We start from the raw sequence: 18291 nt of genomic DNA, 5'->3' as shown, positions 1-18291 counted from the left end.
TCAATTTTAAACAAGACTTTTTTCGGTATTATTTACAGGAGTTGTAATTAATTCCAATTTTAGTCTTTGATTATTTATTCTCCCTTTGACAAAATAAACAAATAATACTCTGTAAGCCAAAACTTACACCTCTCACTTTTTCAACATAGTGATTTGTGTAGGCTGATTTTCAATTTCGTAACCTTCGGCTCAAAATAATACAATAACATTGTCGTCTTTATTACAATTAAATAAACAGTTACTTAAACAAAATGCAAGAAACGTTTTGTTCTTTTCTTATATTATATTTGATGTTAAAAAAGTAAATTCTCTCCCGCACTGAACCCTTTTAAAAATATTATCTCGAGCGACAGCATCGTAAAACAATGACAGTTCCGTAATTTATGTTGAATTCTATATTTGAATAATAATATTTAACATAAGCATTTGCTTATCTCTGTCATATTTTTTATGTATTATTAGTATCTACAATAAAGTCTAAAATAAATAAATAAAAACAAATATTTTAAACACGTTTGCAATTTTCTAGTCAATAATTTATTTTAATTTCAATTTAATTTCAAAATGCAGCTTATGTTAATTTTCTAAATTTATATTTATATTATAATAATTTAGGAACCTGCATCTTGAATTTCTATTCTAATGTCATTTAGGCGTCAAAACTTGAAAGCAAAGTACCTTCGTGCAGTTACAGCATCTGTTTAAACGGTATTAAATTATTGGAATCCTTCCGTGTAACATCACAGAAGGACGCGCGTGCATACTCGTATGTGCATCACGTGCGTATTCTCAGTTAACAAACTAAGAACGCACTCAGCCCGGGTAGATAAGAGATGTTTAATTAAATGATAATGTAATTTTTCAATCTAGGTAATATTTTGTAATTGAACGTGGCACTATTCAGCCTAACAGTTCTAATAAAACTCGGACAGGTGTGAGACTGAACGATAGTAGACAATCGACGGGCCGTTCTTGTTGCGTGACCAATACTGCTATTGTCATTTTAATAGTATGGCCAAGGGATATTGCATTGCATTCTTTTAATCACAAATTACTGTGACCGAAAAATACAATTCAACTGTGAACAGTGCGAGTTTCCTTTGATTCCTAATTTAATTGACCCTCAACGTCGATTTCTATGATATTTTAATGTATGCATACATACACGTTTTGCATTGCATTTTGTGTACGCTCTGAGTCTCGTTATTAATAATCGAAGTACTTAATAGCTTTATTAACTTTAGTTTCTACTATTGAATGACAATGTAATATAAAGTGTTTAAAAATATTGATGATTTTAATTAATAACAGCTTCTATTGTTTTCAGTGGGGACGCAGAGTATATTTCAACAAACTTCAACATGAGAAATAATGTCAAGTGAGTACCAACTTTTATTATATTACAGAAATTGCTATCAACGTAATAAAATGTATAATTATATTAAAACGAGATAAAACACTCAAATACCATACAATAATATTTTATACTATCATAACTACATTGTAAAAATAACAAATTATTATGGTAATTATAATAATAAATTAATTTTATTGGTAATTATCAAATTAATGTAAACTATTATTATGTTTTCCAAGGAATCAGAAAAAAAGTAAAAAAGTAAAGAGCTAAACAAATAAAACCATTTTTAACTTTAAATTTAGTATACGTTTTACTGAACTTGCGGTAATTTGGGGAAGTTACCTTACTTTAAAAAGATTATTTACTAATAATACCTATTTCTTTATTGTCATCACGTCAGTAATACTTTCTTAGGAATTTCAATTAAAAAGAAGTGATAGTGAAGTAACTTATTGATGCTTACATATTATCAAAATGACTTTGATAGAAACTGCGTGATATTGCATGTGTTACGTGTTAATCATTAGTAAAAATAATTGTAATTTATCTTCAGCACACTTAATATCACGATATGAAATTACATTCACGTCACGTATTATCTACATTCCATACTAAAAAACTGCATCGTATCTGACGTTCATATCTGACGTATCCGTGCTGCTACTACATGCAATAAGTTAAATCTTAACACAATTTGCGATGCGATTACGTTGCAATCGTAATTCGTACTCAAATTGTCTACGCTCATGTGACTTATGCGATTTCTGTCATAAACTTGTAACTATTGACATAAGAATTGACTAAAATTATAAAATCTAGGTTTATTGGTATGTTTTTGTGAACAATACAATAAGTGCACAAAGTATAAGATAGATATTTTCAGTTATTATGCAGTAAATAAAAGAATTTCAAAAATTACCATTATAATAAAGGGAAATTAAAAAAAATATATTTACTAAGTTAAATATTTTTTTTTCATCAGTTCATTTATTTTCTTGAATTTTAACTCGACTAAAAATATTTTCTGTAAAACTATGGTTAAAGGTTTCTTTACCCCATACAATGTCAATAAACAATGTAACGTTTATACACTACCATGTTTATTTTAGAGTTGCAATTACATATAAAATTTGGATATATTTCGTGTCAGTAAAAAAGCCAAATTGTAAGACAATATTTGTTAAATTAAATAAAAAAGGTAGTCCTTTTATATACTCGTATATTATAATAGGACACATTAACTGGACCGAGGCTCATACCATTTTTAAGCATCTTTAAAGAAAACCTTTTACATACCAGATCCGGAGCATCGGTGCGAAGAAAATGCATCGCAATTTAGAATAATAACATAAAAAAAAATATGCATAAAGCTCAAAGTTCTCAAAATCGCCAATTATGGTACATAATTAAAATTTAAATCCATTATGACACAGTAGTTAGTGATTAAAGAGGCATTACCAAATATCCAACTACTATTAAAAATGTTTCACAGTTTGTGAGCATGGAGTTTGTTACTCTTACATGAATAAACAACTAAGTGCACTTGAATGAAATTAATTAACAGATAGGTTGTAACTTAAAAATAGGATATCCAATATACGCGAGTAAAGTCACAAGATACGATTAGTATCAGTCATAATTTTCAACCAGACCTACGCTTATTTCATTGTAAGTATTGTTAATGAAAATCAATAGATTGTCGTCATAAACAAATAATTAGTTTTTTTTTTATTTATAACAAGCGCGATATTATGCACTTATTTAGCATTTGATTTTTATTTTTATTAAATATATTTATAATTTATTGAACATAAAAATATATTTTTATCATACGACACAAATCTATAGAAGAAACACTAAACATAAACAGCTAAAAAAGTATTTAAAGTGCTGAATATTTGTAAGTTTAGTTTTCGTACCTTACATCATGTCTGTACCCGTTTTACTTCGCTATCTAAGAACTTTTTGTCCTTAACTACAGAAAGAAAAAACTACAGAAACATCCAATTAATGTTTCACTTCAAGTCGTCGGTCTCTTTTTCCACTTATCCTTCGGATATTAAGCGTAAAAGATTAGATTTATTCGGACCTTTTTCTTTTTTATATTTAGTTTATAAAATTTACGATTTGTCCAAGAAATCTACGTGAACCTAGATTCTATATGTTTACACCTTTGTTTACACGTATACCGACACAGAAATAAATCCTTTCGGTTAAGAGCGTTCATATCTTTTGTTTATCAAAGTGTGGCAACGTCGCAATTATGTATCTGTCATTTCTCAAAAACACATGAACAATTTTCATTGTCAATCATTCATCATACATTGCATTATATTATAGAAGATTTATCTTCTACTAGAAACTTTACACCTATTATATATTTTCTTCTTCAGAGTTTTTCAATGCAAATTTTCCGTGATAGTTCAATAAGAAAATTTTTGCATGAATAATATTTTAGTTTGCTAACAGAGCACTTTTTAAATAATCAATCAGAAACATTGAAAAAAAAAAATTGTTATGAACTCTTAAAGACAAAATCATTAAAATCAGTTAAAGGTATCACATGATATACACATAAAAAACAATGCCCGATGAATAGAAAAGCTTCTCCTTTTTGAAATCGGTTAACAATTAATATCACAAGGTTTCCTCATTAATCATCCGTCACGTTCATTGTGACTGCACCTTAGAGCGTATTAATCATTGAGCGAGACCTTGATAGTTCCGAGCCGACTGACCTCTTGAGATGCTACAAACCTGGAAAACTATATCAACACACACTACACAAGGCAGTGTGTGTTGTTCTGTATTAAGTACCATCATGGCCTTGCCACAATCAGCAATATGGACGTTGAAGTTACACAGTTTCAATGCGATTGTATTTCTAGCAATTTGTTCTTATTGTTATAGACAAATAGGTCGAAATTGAATTAAATAAGACACTTCGGAAACGGGTATGGTATTAGATTTGCAGGTTCTTCGGACAATATGATAATAAATCTTATGAGAAAACTAAACAGACCTTTACGTCACTAGACAATCTGACTGTGTGTATTTTTCCTTAAATATAAGATATTGATATTCTCAGAAAATAAATAGTTTTTGCAAAGTAACAAGATTATAAGAAAAAAATATTTAATAGTCCGCAAACTCGAATATCCTAACACCAAACAATGAATATTTGCGAGCACATCCTAAAGCATCCTTTAATGATGAATTTATAATGATTATACTAATAAATTACCCTAATATAGTGATACAGTAATGTCACAAAATTGAACATCTGACTTTATTTGGTTCTTTAATATCTATGAATACATAAAGGGAACGTCAAACCTGATCAACGAGTTAGTAGAAGCAGCGATCTAATAAATTGCCTGAAGATGCGTCGTTTAGAGGTGAAACATGTGTCGCAAAAGATGCGTGAACAAAACGGCTATCAAAGATTGATAGGTAATATGGAAGATCAAGTAGTGTAGTAGGTCAATCATGTAGTGTTGGCAGTCACACACATACGTGGGGCACCCAGAAAGTTTTGCGACACTAAAAAAAATATTCTATAGGTAAATATATTTCGATTACATCTTTTCAAAGTACTCTCTACCAGCCTCTATACAAAATTTCATGCGTCTGAACCAGTTTTCGAAACACTTTTTCTAGTCCACCGCAGACACTTCGTTTACAGCCTGCCTGCAACGCTGAGAGCGCATCAACCGGCGACGAAAATTGTATTCCTTTGAGCTGATTTTTTTTATTTTTGGGAATAAGAAGAAGTTACACGGTGCTAGGTCAGGGCTGTATGGAGGGTGACCCAGGAGTTCGACCGGTGTGCTGTCTAAGAAGTCCTCCGTCTTGATTGCGGTGTGGACGGGCACATTATCGTGGTGGAGCAGTAGCCTGCGGAGCCCTGTGTTTGGTCGCTTGTTGCTCACAACAGAAAAAGCTTCTGTCAAGCACTTGGCAGTATACTATTCTGCGTTAATGCTTATTTGGTTTCGTAAAGGAATTGACACCAAGTAGCCAGTCAAATTAAAAAAGCGTTGATTCGTTTTGAAACACCCAAACCATTGACTGGCGCGTTGTTTGTGGATCGTATTGATAAATCCAGGATTCATCACCCGAAACGATGTTAACACGCTGAGACGATCCTGCTTCAAATTTGTCTATCATATCATGGCACCATTCTACCTTTGCCTACTTTTGAACGGTAAGGTTGTGCGGCACCCAGCGTGAAACTATCCTCCGCACCCGTAGATGCACATGTAGAATCTTGTGAAGGCTTCCTGATCTAATCTGCAGTATATGCTGAATCTCTTGGTTTTTTTTATACCACTGAGGTGGCAAACAAGCATACGGCCCACCTGATGGTAAGCGGTTACCGTTGCCTATGAACGCCTGCAATACCAGAGGTATTACGCGCGCGTTACTATACTCCCTTTTTGAAGAACACCATGTTGTAGTCTAAATGTGGGAGTAGGGGGTGACAGAAGTACAAAATCGTACCATATGGGTTCCTTTATATCTTTTTGGTACGAAACCCTGAAAAGGACTCGGATAGATCCAAGTAATGTTGGAGTTAAGAATACTGGACTTCGCATTTCCTATGTTACCATCAATTATTTTGTCTGGCCTCGATAGTTCTAGTCTAGAAATAAAAAAAAATCAATATCTTACACTGAAGAGATTACTGGTAAAGTGGTACAGTGTAGATTTTGTTTCCATATTTCAATGATTTTTATATTTTTTAGTTTATGATTATTTGAGTCATAAACATACAGATAGATATAAAAAAAATACGGAACCTTTATCTAGTGAAATCGGCTGGTACTCGATTGATTTTAATTTAATCTGTAAGAAACAAAACTGTGTGTTTGATCTCTTATGAGGAGTAATAGAATTAATCTAAATAAGTTGGATTTCCCCTTTGAACTTTTTCATCGTTAATTAACATGCTTCAAGTTTATATCAAACATAGATGTCTTGGCCTTGGCAACTTTTTTATGTTACCTTATGTCTGAACTCTGTATATTTCGGTGAATTTGCACCTATAACAACCTGAATATTATCACAATTGGTTAAAACTGTTTGATATATTTACAAGTATCATTAGCTTAGAAGTTATATGTGTATGTGTGTCTGCGTGCGTGCGTGCGTGCGTGCGTGCGTACGTGCGTGTGTGTGTGTGTGTGTGTGTGTGTGTGTGTGTGTGTGTGTGTGTGCGCGCGCGTGCGTGTGTGTGAGTGTGTGTGAGTGTGTGTGTGTGTGTGTGTGTGTGTGTGTGTGTGTATGCACAGTATATACTATGTCTATGTATATTTATTACAATCCTGATGTCTTCTTCCCATCGTTACATACAATATACCGAACCATTCAAAATTTTATATTTTTTTTATGACAAGGTAGTCGTATGATATTTCGATGTATTCAATGACATTTGGATTATAATATTCTTGGAATTTAATTACGTGATCGAATCAAATGAAAATATTTACAAATATTTATCAATATACCGACTAAGGTTGATTTTCGAGTCGGTAACCTCGCAAATATAGTGTACAATGTACAAGTAGTATTTGGGACAGAAAGGATTTACACTTATCTGAAGGATAAGGGTATATTTTTTTTATCCTGGTTAATCAACATAGTCCCAGTCACACTGATCAAGTAGTGAGTAATTACTATTTTATTTATCTATATTTCTATCCCAATATGATTATTATAAGAAACTTCACATCGCTCGTGTAAGGAGACATGAAAAAATAAATCCAAAACAATCTATAATTCGTTTTGCAAATTATTCCAATCGCGAATCTAATCCGCTATATCCCAGTTTTGAGAAGCAACGTATCTTAAATTCTGCTAAATATTATTTACGCAGTTATTATAATCACTTGAGTTTGCTTCGTCTAATAAACAACTAATGACCCATGAAGGCAGTTAGCATAGCTGTACAGCCACTTCAACCACAAATCTGTACGCAAAAACTTCCAATGCTATACGTTGTAAAATCATTAAAAGTTTTTATATTTTTATAATTTAATATTTTTTACATGGCAGCGGGTATCCACTTAAAATTTATTTGGACTTGCAATGACGTAAATCTCTTTTTCGGGTACAAACCTTAAATCGTAGGGGACTCTATCTAATAATCTATGCCTTAAATAAATAAATATTGACATTAAATTATATTTTGTCTGAATACTGTTCAGTGCAAGCTAATAATGTTTTTATATACAAATGTGTATTATAATGTTATTAACACATAATAATATAAATTTGTTAAGATATTTGGATTTATATTACTTTATTAGCAGAACTGAATCAAATAAAATTTGGTAAATTGAAAACCATGGATAAACAGTTTGATGTAAGGGACGCGAGAAAATGCGTGGGTTATAGCTAGTATTTAATAAGCAACTGCTGTAGGTAATTTTAGTAGCTAGATACTTATACTTTGTTACTACTCTTTGCTAACTTAATACATTAGGTGTACATCTAAATAATGCAAAGATTAATATATTTTTATGCGTGATACGTACAATATACTCGTATTTAATGATGTAAATGCGTTATCGAACTTAAAGGAGTCGAACGCATATCGGTCTCTCAGATATTGTGTGACTATAGAGACCATGGTATTGAGGAAAAGTCACCTACTGAACGTAAAACTACAAAGATCTTAAAGTATTGAGGTGACATAAAAAATACAAAGATTATAAATAATTTACATATGCAATCTGGTCAACTAGTGGTATATTGTTAACAATGAAACTAATAGTAAAGTTCGTTGAACTGCTGAACTGATATCCACATAACGGTGCTGTAAGCGCCTATACAATCGTCCTGCCACAATCCAGTCCTACGTACCGTTCGTCACCGGTTCCAGCGTTCACGATATTACATTTTTTTTTATTTCACCGCCACAAGACTCGATTGATTGTGGGTTATTGTATTGCTATATTGGACCATTTCCAACTATTGTATTCAACCAAACCATAACCTGCTATGCAAAGTTAGAAACCACCCGAAACGTTTAGCCCTGGGCGCGTTTATTTCGATTGTAAAATTGTATTACCACATTGCAATGTAGGTAGGTATTACTCACAATAAACAACAAAAGTAAGAGTGATTACTTTGGTGTATATAATTTACCTTGACAGTAGCCCAGTTTAATAAGCGGTCGAAAAGGTACGATGACCTCGAGGAAGACAATGAACTTAGGTCCAACCGGTCTCCAAATGACAGAAGAGATATGTGCCTACTAATAAATGGACGTCAGTTGTGTGGATTAAAAGTTGGGTAACAACTAATGCACTTAGACTTGCAAGACGGGTAGGTACACCGAGAACGCGTTGCCTTCCAGTGTAATGATTTCTAACTGGTTTCTTCTTTCGACTTTAAGCAACGACCAAACATAGCACCCTAATGGTAACTTAAATACGTACATACCATTCCAATTGATATCGTAGATGAAGAATTTTAATACCTTTTTAATCTTTCCAAAGATAAAAAAGATATTAGTTATTTTTTCTAAGTTATGTATCCTTGTTAAAGTTAGTTTGTTTATCTGTTTGTTTGGTACTTCTTAATGCCTAAATAGCTCAACATTAGTTGAACAAAGTTATGTCCTATTTCAAATACAAAATTGTATTTGAAATAGGACATAACTTTTTATGAAATATCTATAGGTATATAATATATACAAGCTACACATCTACAGACAACAGCAATCACAGCTCGAAAAAAAATAGAACAAACTCGTCAATAACGTGACCATGATTAAAAGTAGCCTGTATCCTGATTGTGTATAACCTATACAAATTTACTGCTATCATAAATAATATAACATAGTATAAATAATCAAAAATAATATAAATAATTACTATTAAACAGTTAATTAAGACAGAAAAATGATGAAATTGAATATCTCCTAAATATCCTTTTATATTTTCTTCCAATTAAGTACATCTAAATATTTAATTATTTATATTTACTAAACAATATTTTTGTTAAAAAGTACGGACTCTCAATAAATATTTAAATCAAATATCACAACAGCATCTTCCTACCGGGTACAGACGGGTCTCCCCATAAAAGGAATAGATAATTCTAGCCAATTCTTACTGCGCTATACTCGTATAGCAAACCATCTGGTTTGGTACGAGTATAGTAGTTCTCTTTTTAAAAGCAATACTGAAATTATTTGCCTCCGGGAATTTACAATTTTTTTTTAGATATGAACCTACAAATTGTATTAGATACTTCGGAGGTTTCATAATTATTGTGTAATTTTTTTAATGTACAAACCCCAATTTGCTATCCACGTCTATTTGTTTCACTGCTTATTTTTTTTATTTCGTTTCGAGTTACATAAATAAATATTTGAAAGCTTACATATACCGAATAAAATTTTTCAATACTAATATAAATGGGGTAGTAAATTGCATCAATGCGAAGCCGGGGTGAGTTGCTGGTAAAATATATATTATTTGTATCTATTTAAATCATAAATTAAAAAAAAATATTAAACTGATAAATTATCAGCTACGAGTATATTCAATTGTTATTAAGACGCTCACCTTTTATTCAACTTTAATGAACTTATTAATATAATAACGTAAATAAACTTCGTTACAATGCCGTATTCAATTTATTACTCATTCTTTGTTTTTTTCTGTATCTTGGTTAATTAGTGGCTTCCGTAGATGAATATCTAACGATCACTAGGCAATATTATATGATCATGGTATTGTAGATAGCTTGATATATGTGTTATATAAGAAAATGAAAAAGTTTATAAATATATATACTTAATCCGTTTTATGTCTAATTTAGTAAATAATCTTAGTATAATATCTTTTTATCAAAATTAATAATTTAAAGATACAAACAAATAATATTACACTATAATAGATACGTAATTAAAACGCTTTATAACTATTAGTTTTTGTTATTTAAATAAAAATATATTATTCCAAATATATTAATATGTAATATGTAGATATATTTATGAACCCTATCTTTAGTATTGAACAGGGAATTCCTGAAATGACGATGATAATGAAGTGGGTACATTAAGAATAGTGAAGTGCCTAATAAATTGTACTTATAAGACAAATTTGATATTTTTTTTTTGTCTCTACTTAAAAAATTTATTAAAACACAAAATATTATTTAATTTACGGACTCTTACTTCATTTTATCATCACACTTGGCTGTTCGCGTTATCCAAGCGAGTAAAGTTAATTATCTGTGCCCCGAAATGGGATCATGACACGTAGTGAAACGATACCAATCCAATTTACAATATAAATTCTGTTCTATGCCTGGAATTTTAATTCCAGCATCAATACGGTGTTACGTTGCTGGGTAAATCAACATGGACAATTCATTAATCAGTTTTTAATATACTACCCGTGATACAGGAACTCGTTTGAGGATTTCAATGGGTACACAATGTGGCAATGCGAGTTTATAGGAAAATTTAATTTGCTTTTTTACCCATAGCAATACAAATACTAGCGAATGCTCGTGACTTGATCCAGTGGATTTATATTTTAAATTACTAAACTAAATAGCCGTTTGTAATTCGTTAAATACGAGTAATAAATATTCGAGCTATGTTAATGAAAATAACATTTATAATGTTTGTATGTCATGTAAACTTTAACATTTATTATACTGTAACTTGCAACTTCGTCTGTATGAAAAAATAACTTATGCCATTCGTCAAAGCAAATACTAGGTTTAAGCCAAATTTTATCACCTTTAGTTAGGGTATAAAGACGCCAAGAAATAATAAATATACAATCTCTTTTTTATATTGATAATAATAACATTAATAAGTATTGAGTATAATATTTGTGAATATTCAACTATATCATATATGATCAGCCAACTAGCATGCTAGCTTAATATCTACATATTAACAGTATTTAGTAAAATACACACTGCTAGTATTCTTAAGAATAATGAGAAGTTAGTTATCCTTATAGTAATAGTCTATGTAACAATAGTTTCTATGTATTTATTTTGCATTATCAGATAACTTTATCAAACTCTTCATTAACATTAAACTCTTGGTGTCGCCCCATCAATTTTCATAGCCTTTGTTTCCCCCTCAGATTTATTGTATCTGTAGGATACAAATATTTCCTCTGTAGATAACAATAATATTGACAGTTAAGGGTTATAAAAACAATTTTGAATCCCCGATCGTTGACGTGCCCCGCGTTAAGGAATCCAATAATTTCGGCCAGAAAGAAATTCCGTCGGTGAAACGAGAAGAAAAATGCCAAATAATACTATACCTATCTACCTACTTTTACTACGACTATGCTATCTCTCTAATGATGATCGTTTTCGACGATTAATTAATGGTTTTAATGTAGGTACGCCGAAATTCCTTATAACTCCATTTCTAATATCTACCTTAATATATAACTCAATTCTCTATTCATAAATTGTATACTTATTTTTAATTTAATAACTTAATGTTAGGAATAATTTTTATATTTGAAATAAATCCAAGTACGACTATCACTGATTTACACCATAACATCCTTACGAGTATAAACACTATCTGTCATAGCCAGCCTATCAAAACATAATTCGTAATAGTACAATGTCTTCGAATGGTTTAATATTTTATAAACAAGTTACACGGCAGAAATGAAAACTAAAGATTATATTGTCGTAAACAAATTAAGGATCCAGATCGCAATTTGATGGCCGTGCCACACTCAGTCAAGGACCGGGTTTCAAGAAATAAATTAACGATTTGCACCTTTATAGTATACTTTACATTATAATGATGCACATATTTTTATGGAAAATAAAATTAATAAAGTAGGTAATCCAAATATTTCGGATCACGTGTTAATTAGGTTTATTATTTTAAATTGACTAATAAAGTTTAACGAAGTTTCAAAGACAATTATTTTATTTTAAGTTGAAATAAAACTTAAAACATGGGGTAACGATACTCTATACCAATGTTTCCCAACCTCTTTTGTGCCATGTCCCACTTGAACATTTCTAAACCGATATCTATTCGTAGCATTGCATTTAAATGGCTCAAAGCAAGAGAATAAAATCACTTTGAGTCCATTTTTTAATTACCCCCCCCCCTTAACTATCAAATTGCCCTCCTGTGGGGCGTGGACCCCACGTTAAGAAACACCACTCTATACATATTTTCAAAAAAGATCTTTTCTCTTAGAAAATATTGCAGCCCGAAAATTGGGTTACCAAAATAAATTGTCAATTTTCGGAGCAATTTTCTTCTTCAAAGAATAACAATTATTTAGTAAATTATTTGCATGGTTTAAAATGGCAAATAGGCAGGCGAAATGTACACTCCTGACATCTATTTATTTTTTGTGTGAGATACACTAAAATACACAATAACCTTATAGTATACGTACTCATGTTGGGTGTATCCCTTATTTTTAATCACGAGTTAAAAAAGAATAATAAGTTTACAATAATATAAAGTAATTGACTCCTTCAACTGTTCACCTATAATATGGTTATTTTTTTAATGTAATATCTACTGTCTATTTTGCATAAATATGTATCTATATTGTATTTATTGTTTTGCAGACCATCGTTCTGGGGCCAGCGAACAAAGCTGGAGAAAAGATTAATGCTATTAGCCGGCGTGGCTACAGTGCTGGCCATAGCCTTCCTGGCAGCTTTTGTAGCAAGCTTGCTCATGCGTACCACTGCCGACATAAATGGTGAGTCATAAACAATATCTATTTAATTATAATATATTATACCGTTAATTGATCTTTAATTTTAACTATATCAATGTTTTTGTCAGAAATATTTGCAAAACCAGTTTTATGTCGTATAATGCATTCAACATTTTATCGACAATCTATCTTTTATATTTCACTAAAAATTAGCTACGATTTACAGTATTTATATAAGTACGAGGTTATCTCGTACGATTCACTTGTAATGAGATTGTCGTAATACTCGTAATCTCTAATTATCTGCTTGGTTTTCCTACTAACAGTTGGATCGATTTGTATGAAATTAAGTAAATATATAACATAGTCTCCGCAGAAATATAAGCTACTTTTTTTTTATGGACATTAAGGGTGAAATGGGGCAAATGAAATCAGGACACGTACATACTTTATATTATTGTTATTTCTTCTCTTTAAACTTCTTTGTTCCTTATCTCCTATGCAAATTCATTATCTGTCACTTGAATCTGAGGTTGCGAACCATACAAAAAAATTCATGGTCGTTTTAGTCTCTATGTTGTTTGCGAATTAGTATTAGATTTTAATGAATTAATACAGACGACGATTACCACTTTCCATCAGGTGGGCCACTGGATTGTTTGCCATTCTAACTTGTATAAAAAAATAACTTGTTTAATAGCAATTGAGCATAATAAGTGAATTGCCAAAATAGCGGAAAAAAAGTCAACAGCTATAACTATTTCGTTATGGGTGTTGACTAAAAACAGAACGACGCCACCATCTCATCCCCAGCATATCGTAAGAGGCGACTTAGCGACAAAAATAATATTATAATAAAAACTGGAAATGAAAGTCAAGTCCAGGAGTCAATTCATGTTAATACAGCTTATTATCTTTCTCTAACGGAGAAAATCTTGTGCCCAGTAGTGGGATGTTATTAGTTTATGGATATACTCACTTCGCTTACAATATGCGAAATGTCCACTGAATAATTAACGAGAGAAAATTTCGTGTCTGATTCACTACCATTGTTCTTGCTAGGTGTCGTCAATCAAAATGTTTCGTACTTACGACTGTATTTTTTGCGTGCGTTACGTGACACTTTTGTCAATTCTGAATCGATTTTGATATTTTTATTGCAAAGCTTTACTCCATGTTGCCAATTTTGTCAAATTAAATTCAATTGATTTTTAACAATATTTTGTTACTGAACAACAAATTTTATAATAATAATACCAGTTCAGTTTTCTATTTGCTTAAATAGGTATTTTATTTTAGGCAATATCTTTTCACTATACCTGAAGTTGACTCGGAGATCATAAGTCAGACGAAGAACTGATTGTCGCTTAGATAGCTGTCATTTAGTACACACAATATTTTTGTATGACTAGACTGACTAAACAGACTACGACTGTTTCCTTACTTGTATTAATGGCATCACAATTCACCCTTAAATTTCAGGCTAACTTCGTATCAAAGTTCAAGAATTCTAGTTTTTTAACTTTGGCGTACATCACAATGTTTAGAGGATACACACTGTGTGTTTGTCAATAACAAAATTAAAGATATAAAATCAAAGAATCCGGAGCGTATAAAAACAATGCATTTGTAAGTTAGGTTAGTGATTCGTATAAATCATAGTGTTGGTAAATGACACGTGCAAACTAAACCATTGTAATATAAATATAATGGGCAAAATATAATACAGAAACTGTATAAGTGTGACATAATAGCAATCTTTTCAGAAGCATATCCGTGACAATCACCTTATATTCTTATTACGGATCAAATATTAAATTGTTCCCTCACTGGCTTTTCTAACAAACCTATTTTCGTTCACAATAGGGTGTGCGTTAATACATATTTCTGTTGTGCTTGTTTGTTCTAAGGTGCCCCTTTCCCCCGTGGTTCTTCCTAAATTTCCGGCAATAGATAGAATGGAAGACAAATTTTTTGTTCGCTTATGGTGTTGTTCCACTGTAGCTATACTTAATTGTATACTGTTGTCCTTTATATTCACATAAAAGTTAATTACAATTTATAACATCGTTTGACACCTACTAGTAATATAGCATGCAGTATCAGCTGGTTAAAGCTAGACTTACACTATGATGCCGGTCTTGGTCCGATCTCGGTTTGGCAAATGAAAACACTTGAATTGATCGTGATTGATAGTGACTGGAACGGAACTGGACTCTGCAGATAGTATAAATACACACATTATTTCTTACGTAATAATATTTTACCACAACGAGATAAAACCGTGACCCGCATTGTAGTGTGGATCTGGCTTAAGCACAATTACTTTGTGTGACTTGAGACAAATTACTATTTTTTTTATCTAGGTAACTGCAACAAGCAAAAGTTAATTACAATTTAGAATATACATTATGATTTTAGCCTTGTGCGTTGCTTAATATGCGTTGTTTGCTTGTTTTCTAGAGAAGTTGCCACTTGTTAAACAGTTGGTATTAAAAGAAAACTAAAAAATAAATTAAAATTAAACAGTAAAACTGATATAAAATATTAATACAAATCTTCTTGTTAGTGGTTTCATACAACTCACCCACATTGTATCGTTTGACATATTTATGCTATGAGTAGTTGCTACCCATTACGATTATTTTATATTTTGACAGGAAGAGAAAATCCGTGGTATACACGGTAATCCTAAAAAAAGGCCATACATATCAAGACATGGGCGCCTTAATACGTATAATACGAGGTTTGTCCGGAAAGTACGTATAAAAGTTTTTTAAAAATTTTATTTTACAATTATTCAGGTAAATCAATTTTATCCCCTTCAAAGTACTCCCCCTGTGACATAATGCACTTGTGCCAACGCCGTTTCCACTGTGAGAAGGCTCCTTGAAAGTCCTCTGGTTGTAGGTTTCTCAGCTGCCCCGTCGTAGCTTTTTTTATCTCATTTATGTCCCCCAAATGCCGCCCCCGAAGTACCAATTTGGTTTTTGGGAACAAGAAGAAGTCACACGGGGCCAAATCCGGCGAATAGGGGGGGTGTTCGGTCACCGTAATGGAATTTTTACTCAAAAACTCACGGACAACAAGAGAGGTGTGGGCAGGGGCATTGTCGTGGTGAAGAATCCAACGCCCCTCTCGCGCCAATTCTGGACGAACTCGTGCCACACGAGCTTTGAGGCGTCTGAGCACATCGACGTAGAATTTTCCATCAACTGTCTGGCCTGGAGGGACGAATTCTTGATGGACAATCCCCCGAACATCGAAAAAAACAATCAACATTGTCTCGGCCCTCTCTGAATCTTTTTAGCCACTTGTGGACGGTTGGTTCCTTCACAGCATCATCCCCATAAACTGTTCTGAGATCGGCAAAAATTTCACGGCCATTCTTGCCGAGTTTCGAGAGAAACTTGATTACGACGCGCTGCTCTTCAACGGAAGCGGGCTCCATGCCGACGGGGTTTCGTTAAGAGGTAACTTCACAGATGGCGTGACAAGCCAGTTCGCACCGCACGGCGGTCAGACCAGAACTGAAGCATTGTTAGGGACATAAGGAAGGGGTCCTGCGCTTACCTGGCCTCCCCACTCCTCTTTCTCGCATTCCAGAACACTTTTATACGAACTTTCCGGACAGACCTCGTATACTAAACCACGATAATGTTCATAACAACACCATACAACTTTCTGTACGATGGTACTAATCCAATAATAGATAAGTGTAGAGTATTTAGCATTACTGAATATAATCGAATTCAATTCTCAACTCTTTTATGTTGTTTATAAAAAAAGTTGCCTTTTATTTAATTACGTTTAAGTTTATTTTAATGGGACAAAATGGCATAATATCCCCGCCTGCGCTATTGGTATACACTGGCGGGGTACCAGTGAGAGGTATTGTGATAAGTGAGGATGAAAAGGCAAGTCAGATAGCCCATCGTGACGAATTCAACGATAAATAAGTCACGATAGTTTCCAGGGGGAACCACGTGAAGTTCGACCTGATAGGGTATATTAATAGCAATGGGACTAACCTCCCCATTACTAACAATCCATTTCCCCCCATTACGTTTAAATGAATCTGATTTGCTTAGATCTCTTTGTAAACTGATAACAGATATTTGTGTGTAAAGTTTAATCATTTAGATTACTATTACATTATATACACAAATCTCTTTTCACTTCTATAAACTTATTTTACTAATATAGTAAAATTATGACTAGACGAAGTTTGTACGTGAGTATAAGAAAAATATATATATATATAAGAAAAAATAAGAGGGGTCTTAAGAAGAACATTAATAGAAATTTTATCTGTCTGCCTGCCCGTATGTTTGTTCCAACATCACACTAAAACTACTGCACCAAATTCAAATCGGTTTTCAAAATTGTCTTCCCGTGGATGTTACTTAAAAACTGATGTATATTTTATAGAAATGTAAATCCATGGGCATAAAGTAGCGGGCAAAAAACTAGTTTAATAATATTTTTAAAATACATCCTATACCTTAACCAAATCGATTATATATAATTTCAAGATACCAAACTATGATATCATCTAAAACTACTTACACTTATCTAATAAACGCTTCGGAAATCAGTCCGGAAGCTGATGAAGCGAGGTGTTGACGTGATTGAAATTCGCACATCGCTGCACAAGATTCATTTTGCGGAAACGTTCGCAAATCAATGTGCCGATGTGAAATCTGTAATAGAAAAAGTATATCGTTATCGAAAGAGTAGTGAAAAACATACTACGACACGACGTTATGAGTGGTATAGTTACAAAATGTTAGATCACGTCGTGTGGCGAAATGTTGGTGACCGGCCACGCTTCGGCGCTCTTACATTCGTGACAAAAATATTATTGTAATATTATAACAATACTATCGAATGTCGACATTGATTCAAAATTGATCAGACTATTTAGAAATAATTTCATTTTTTAACATTCATTTTACCTACAGTTTGCAAACAACTAATGAAAGTACTAAATTGTACAATACGGTGACAAATTGTTGACTAATAAAATTAGACAATAGAATTGACTAATAAAATTCCCAAATTGCTTTGGTTGGACAGCGAATAACGTAGTTATTATATATTAGGTAGTACTCTTTATTTCACATTTAATTGTATATTTTGTTTTTTACTTATATTTTAATTATCTGAGAAAAATAATTTGTAAGCTGAAGGTTTTGTTAAACAGGAAAGAACTGACTTAAAATAAATATG

At 32.2% G+C, this 18291-nt stretch overlaps 1 protein-coding gene across 3 annotated transcripts in view; it reads left to right on the top strand.

Moving 5' to 3' along the window:
• The window catches only part of LOC113518223 (neprilysin-2), a 48217-nt gene that overhangs the window by 16393 nt on the left and 13533 nt on the right, over window positions 1–18291 (top strand). For 2 of the 3 annotated variants that reach the window (XM_026903045.3, XM_026903035.3), the window contains exons 2-3: window positions 1328–1378; window positions 12965–13101. In XM_026903045.3, coding sequence (XP_026758846.1) covers window positions 1328–1378; window positions 12965–13101 — 188 coding nt within the window. Of the gene's footprint in view, window positions 1–972; window positions 1152–1327; window positions 1379–12964; window positions 13102–18291 lie in introns of those variants that run through there. The other variant, XM_026903063.3, reaches the window with a different exon arrangement.

Source organism: Galleria mellonella, unplaced genomic scaffold (genome assembly GCF_026898425.1).
Source record: "Galleria mellonella isolate WM207_F2 unplaced genomic scaffold, CSIRO_AGI_GalMel_v1 utg33, whole genome shotgun sequence".
Classification (NCBI taxonomy): Eukaryota; Metazoa; Arthropoda; class Insecta; order Lepidoptera; family Pyralidae; genus Galleria; species Galleria mellonella.
Note: the sequence above shows the minus strand (reverse complement) of the source record. Positions and strands in the feature narration are given on the sequence as shown.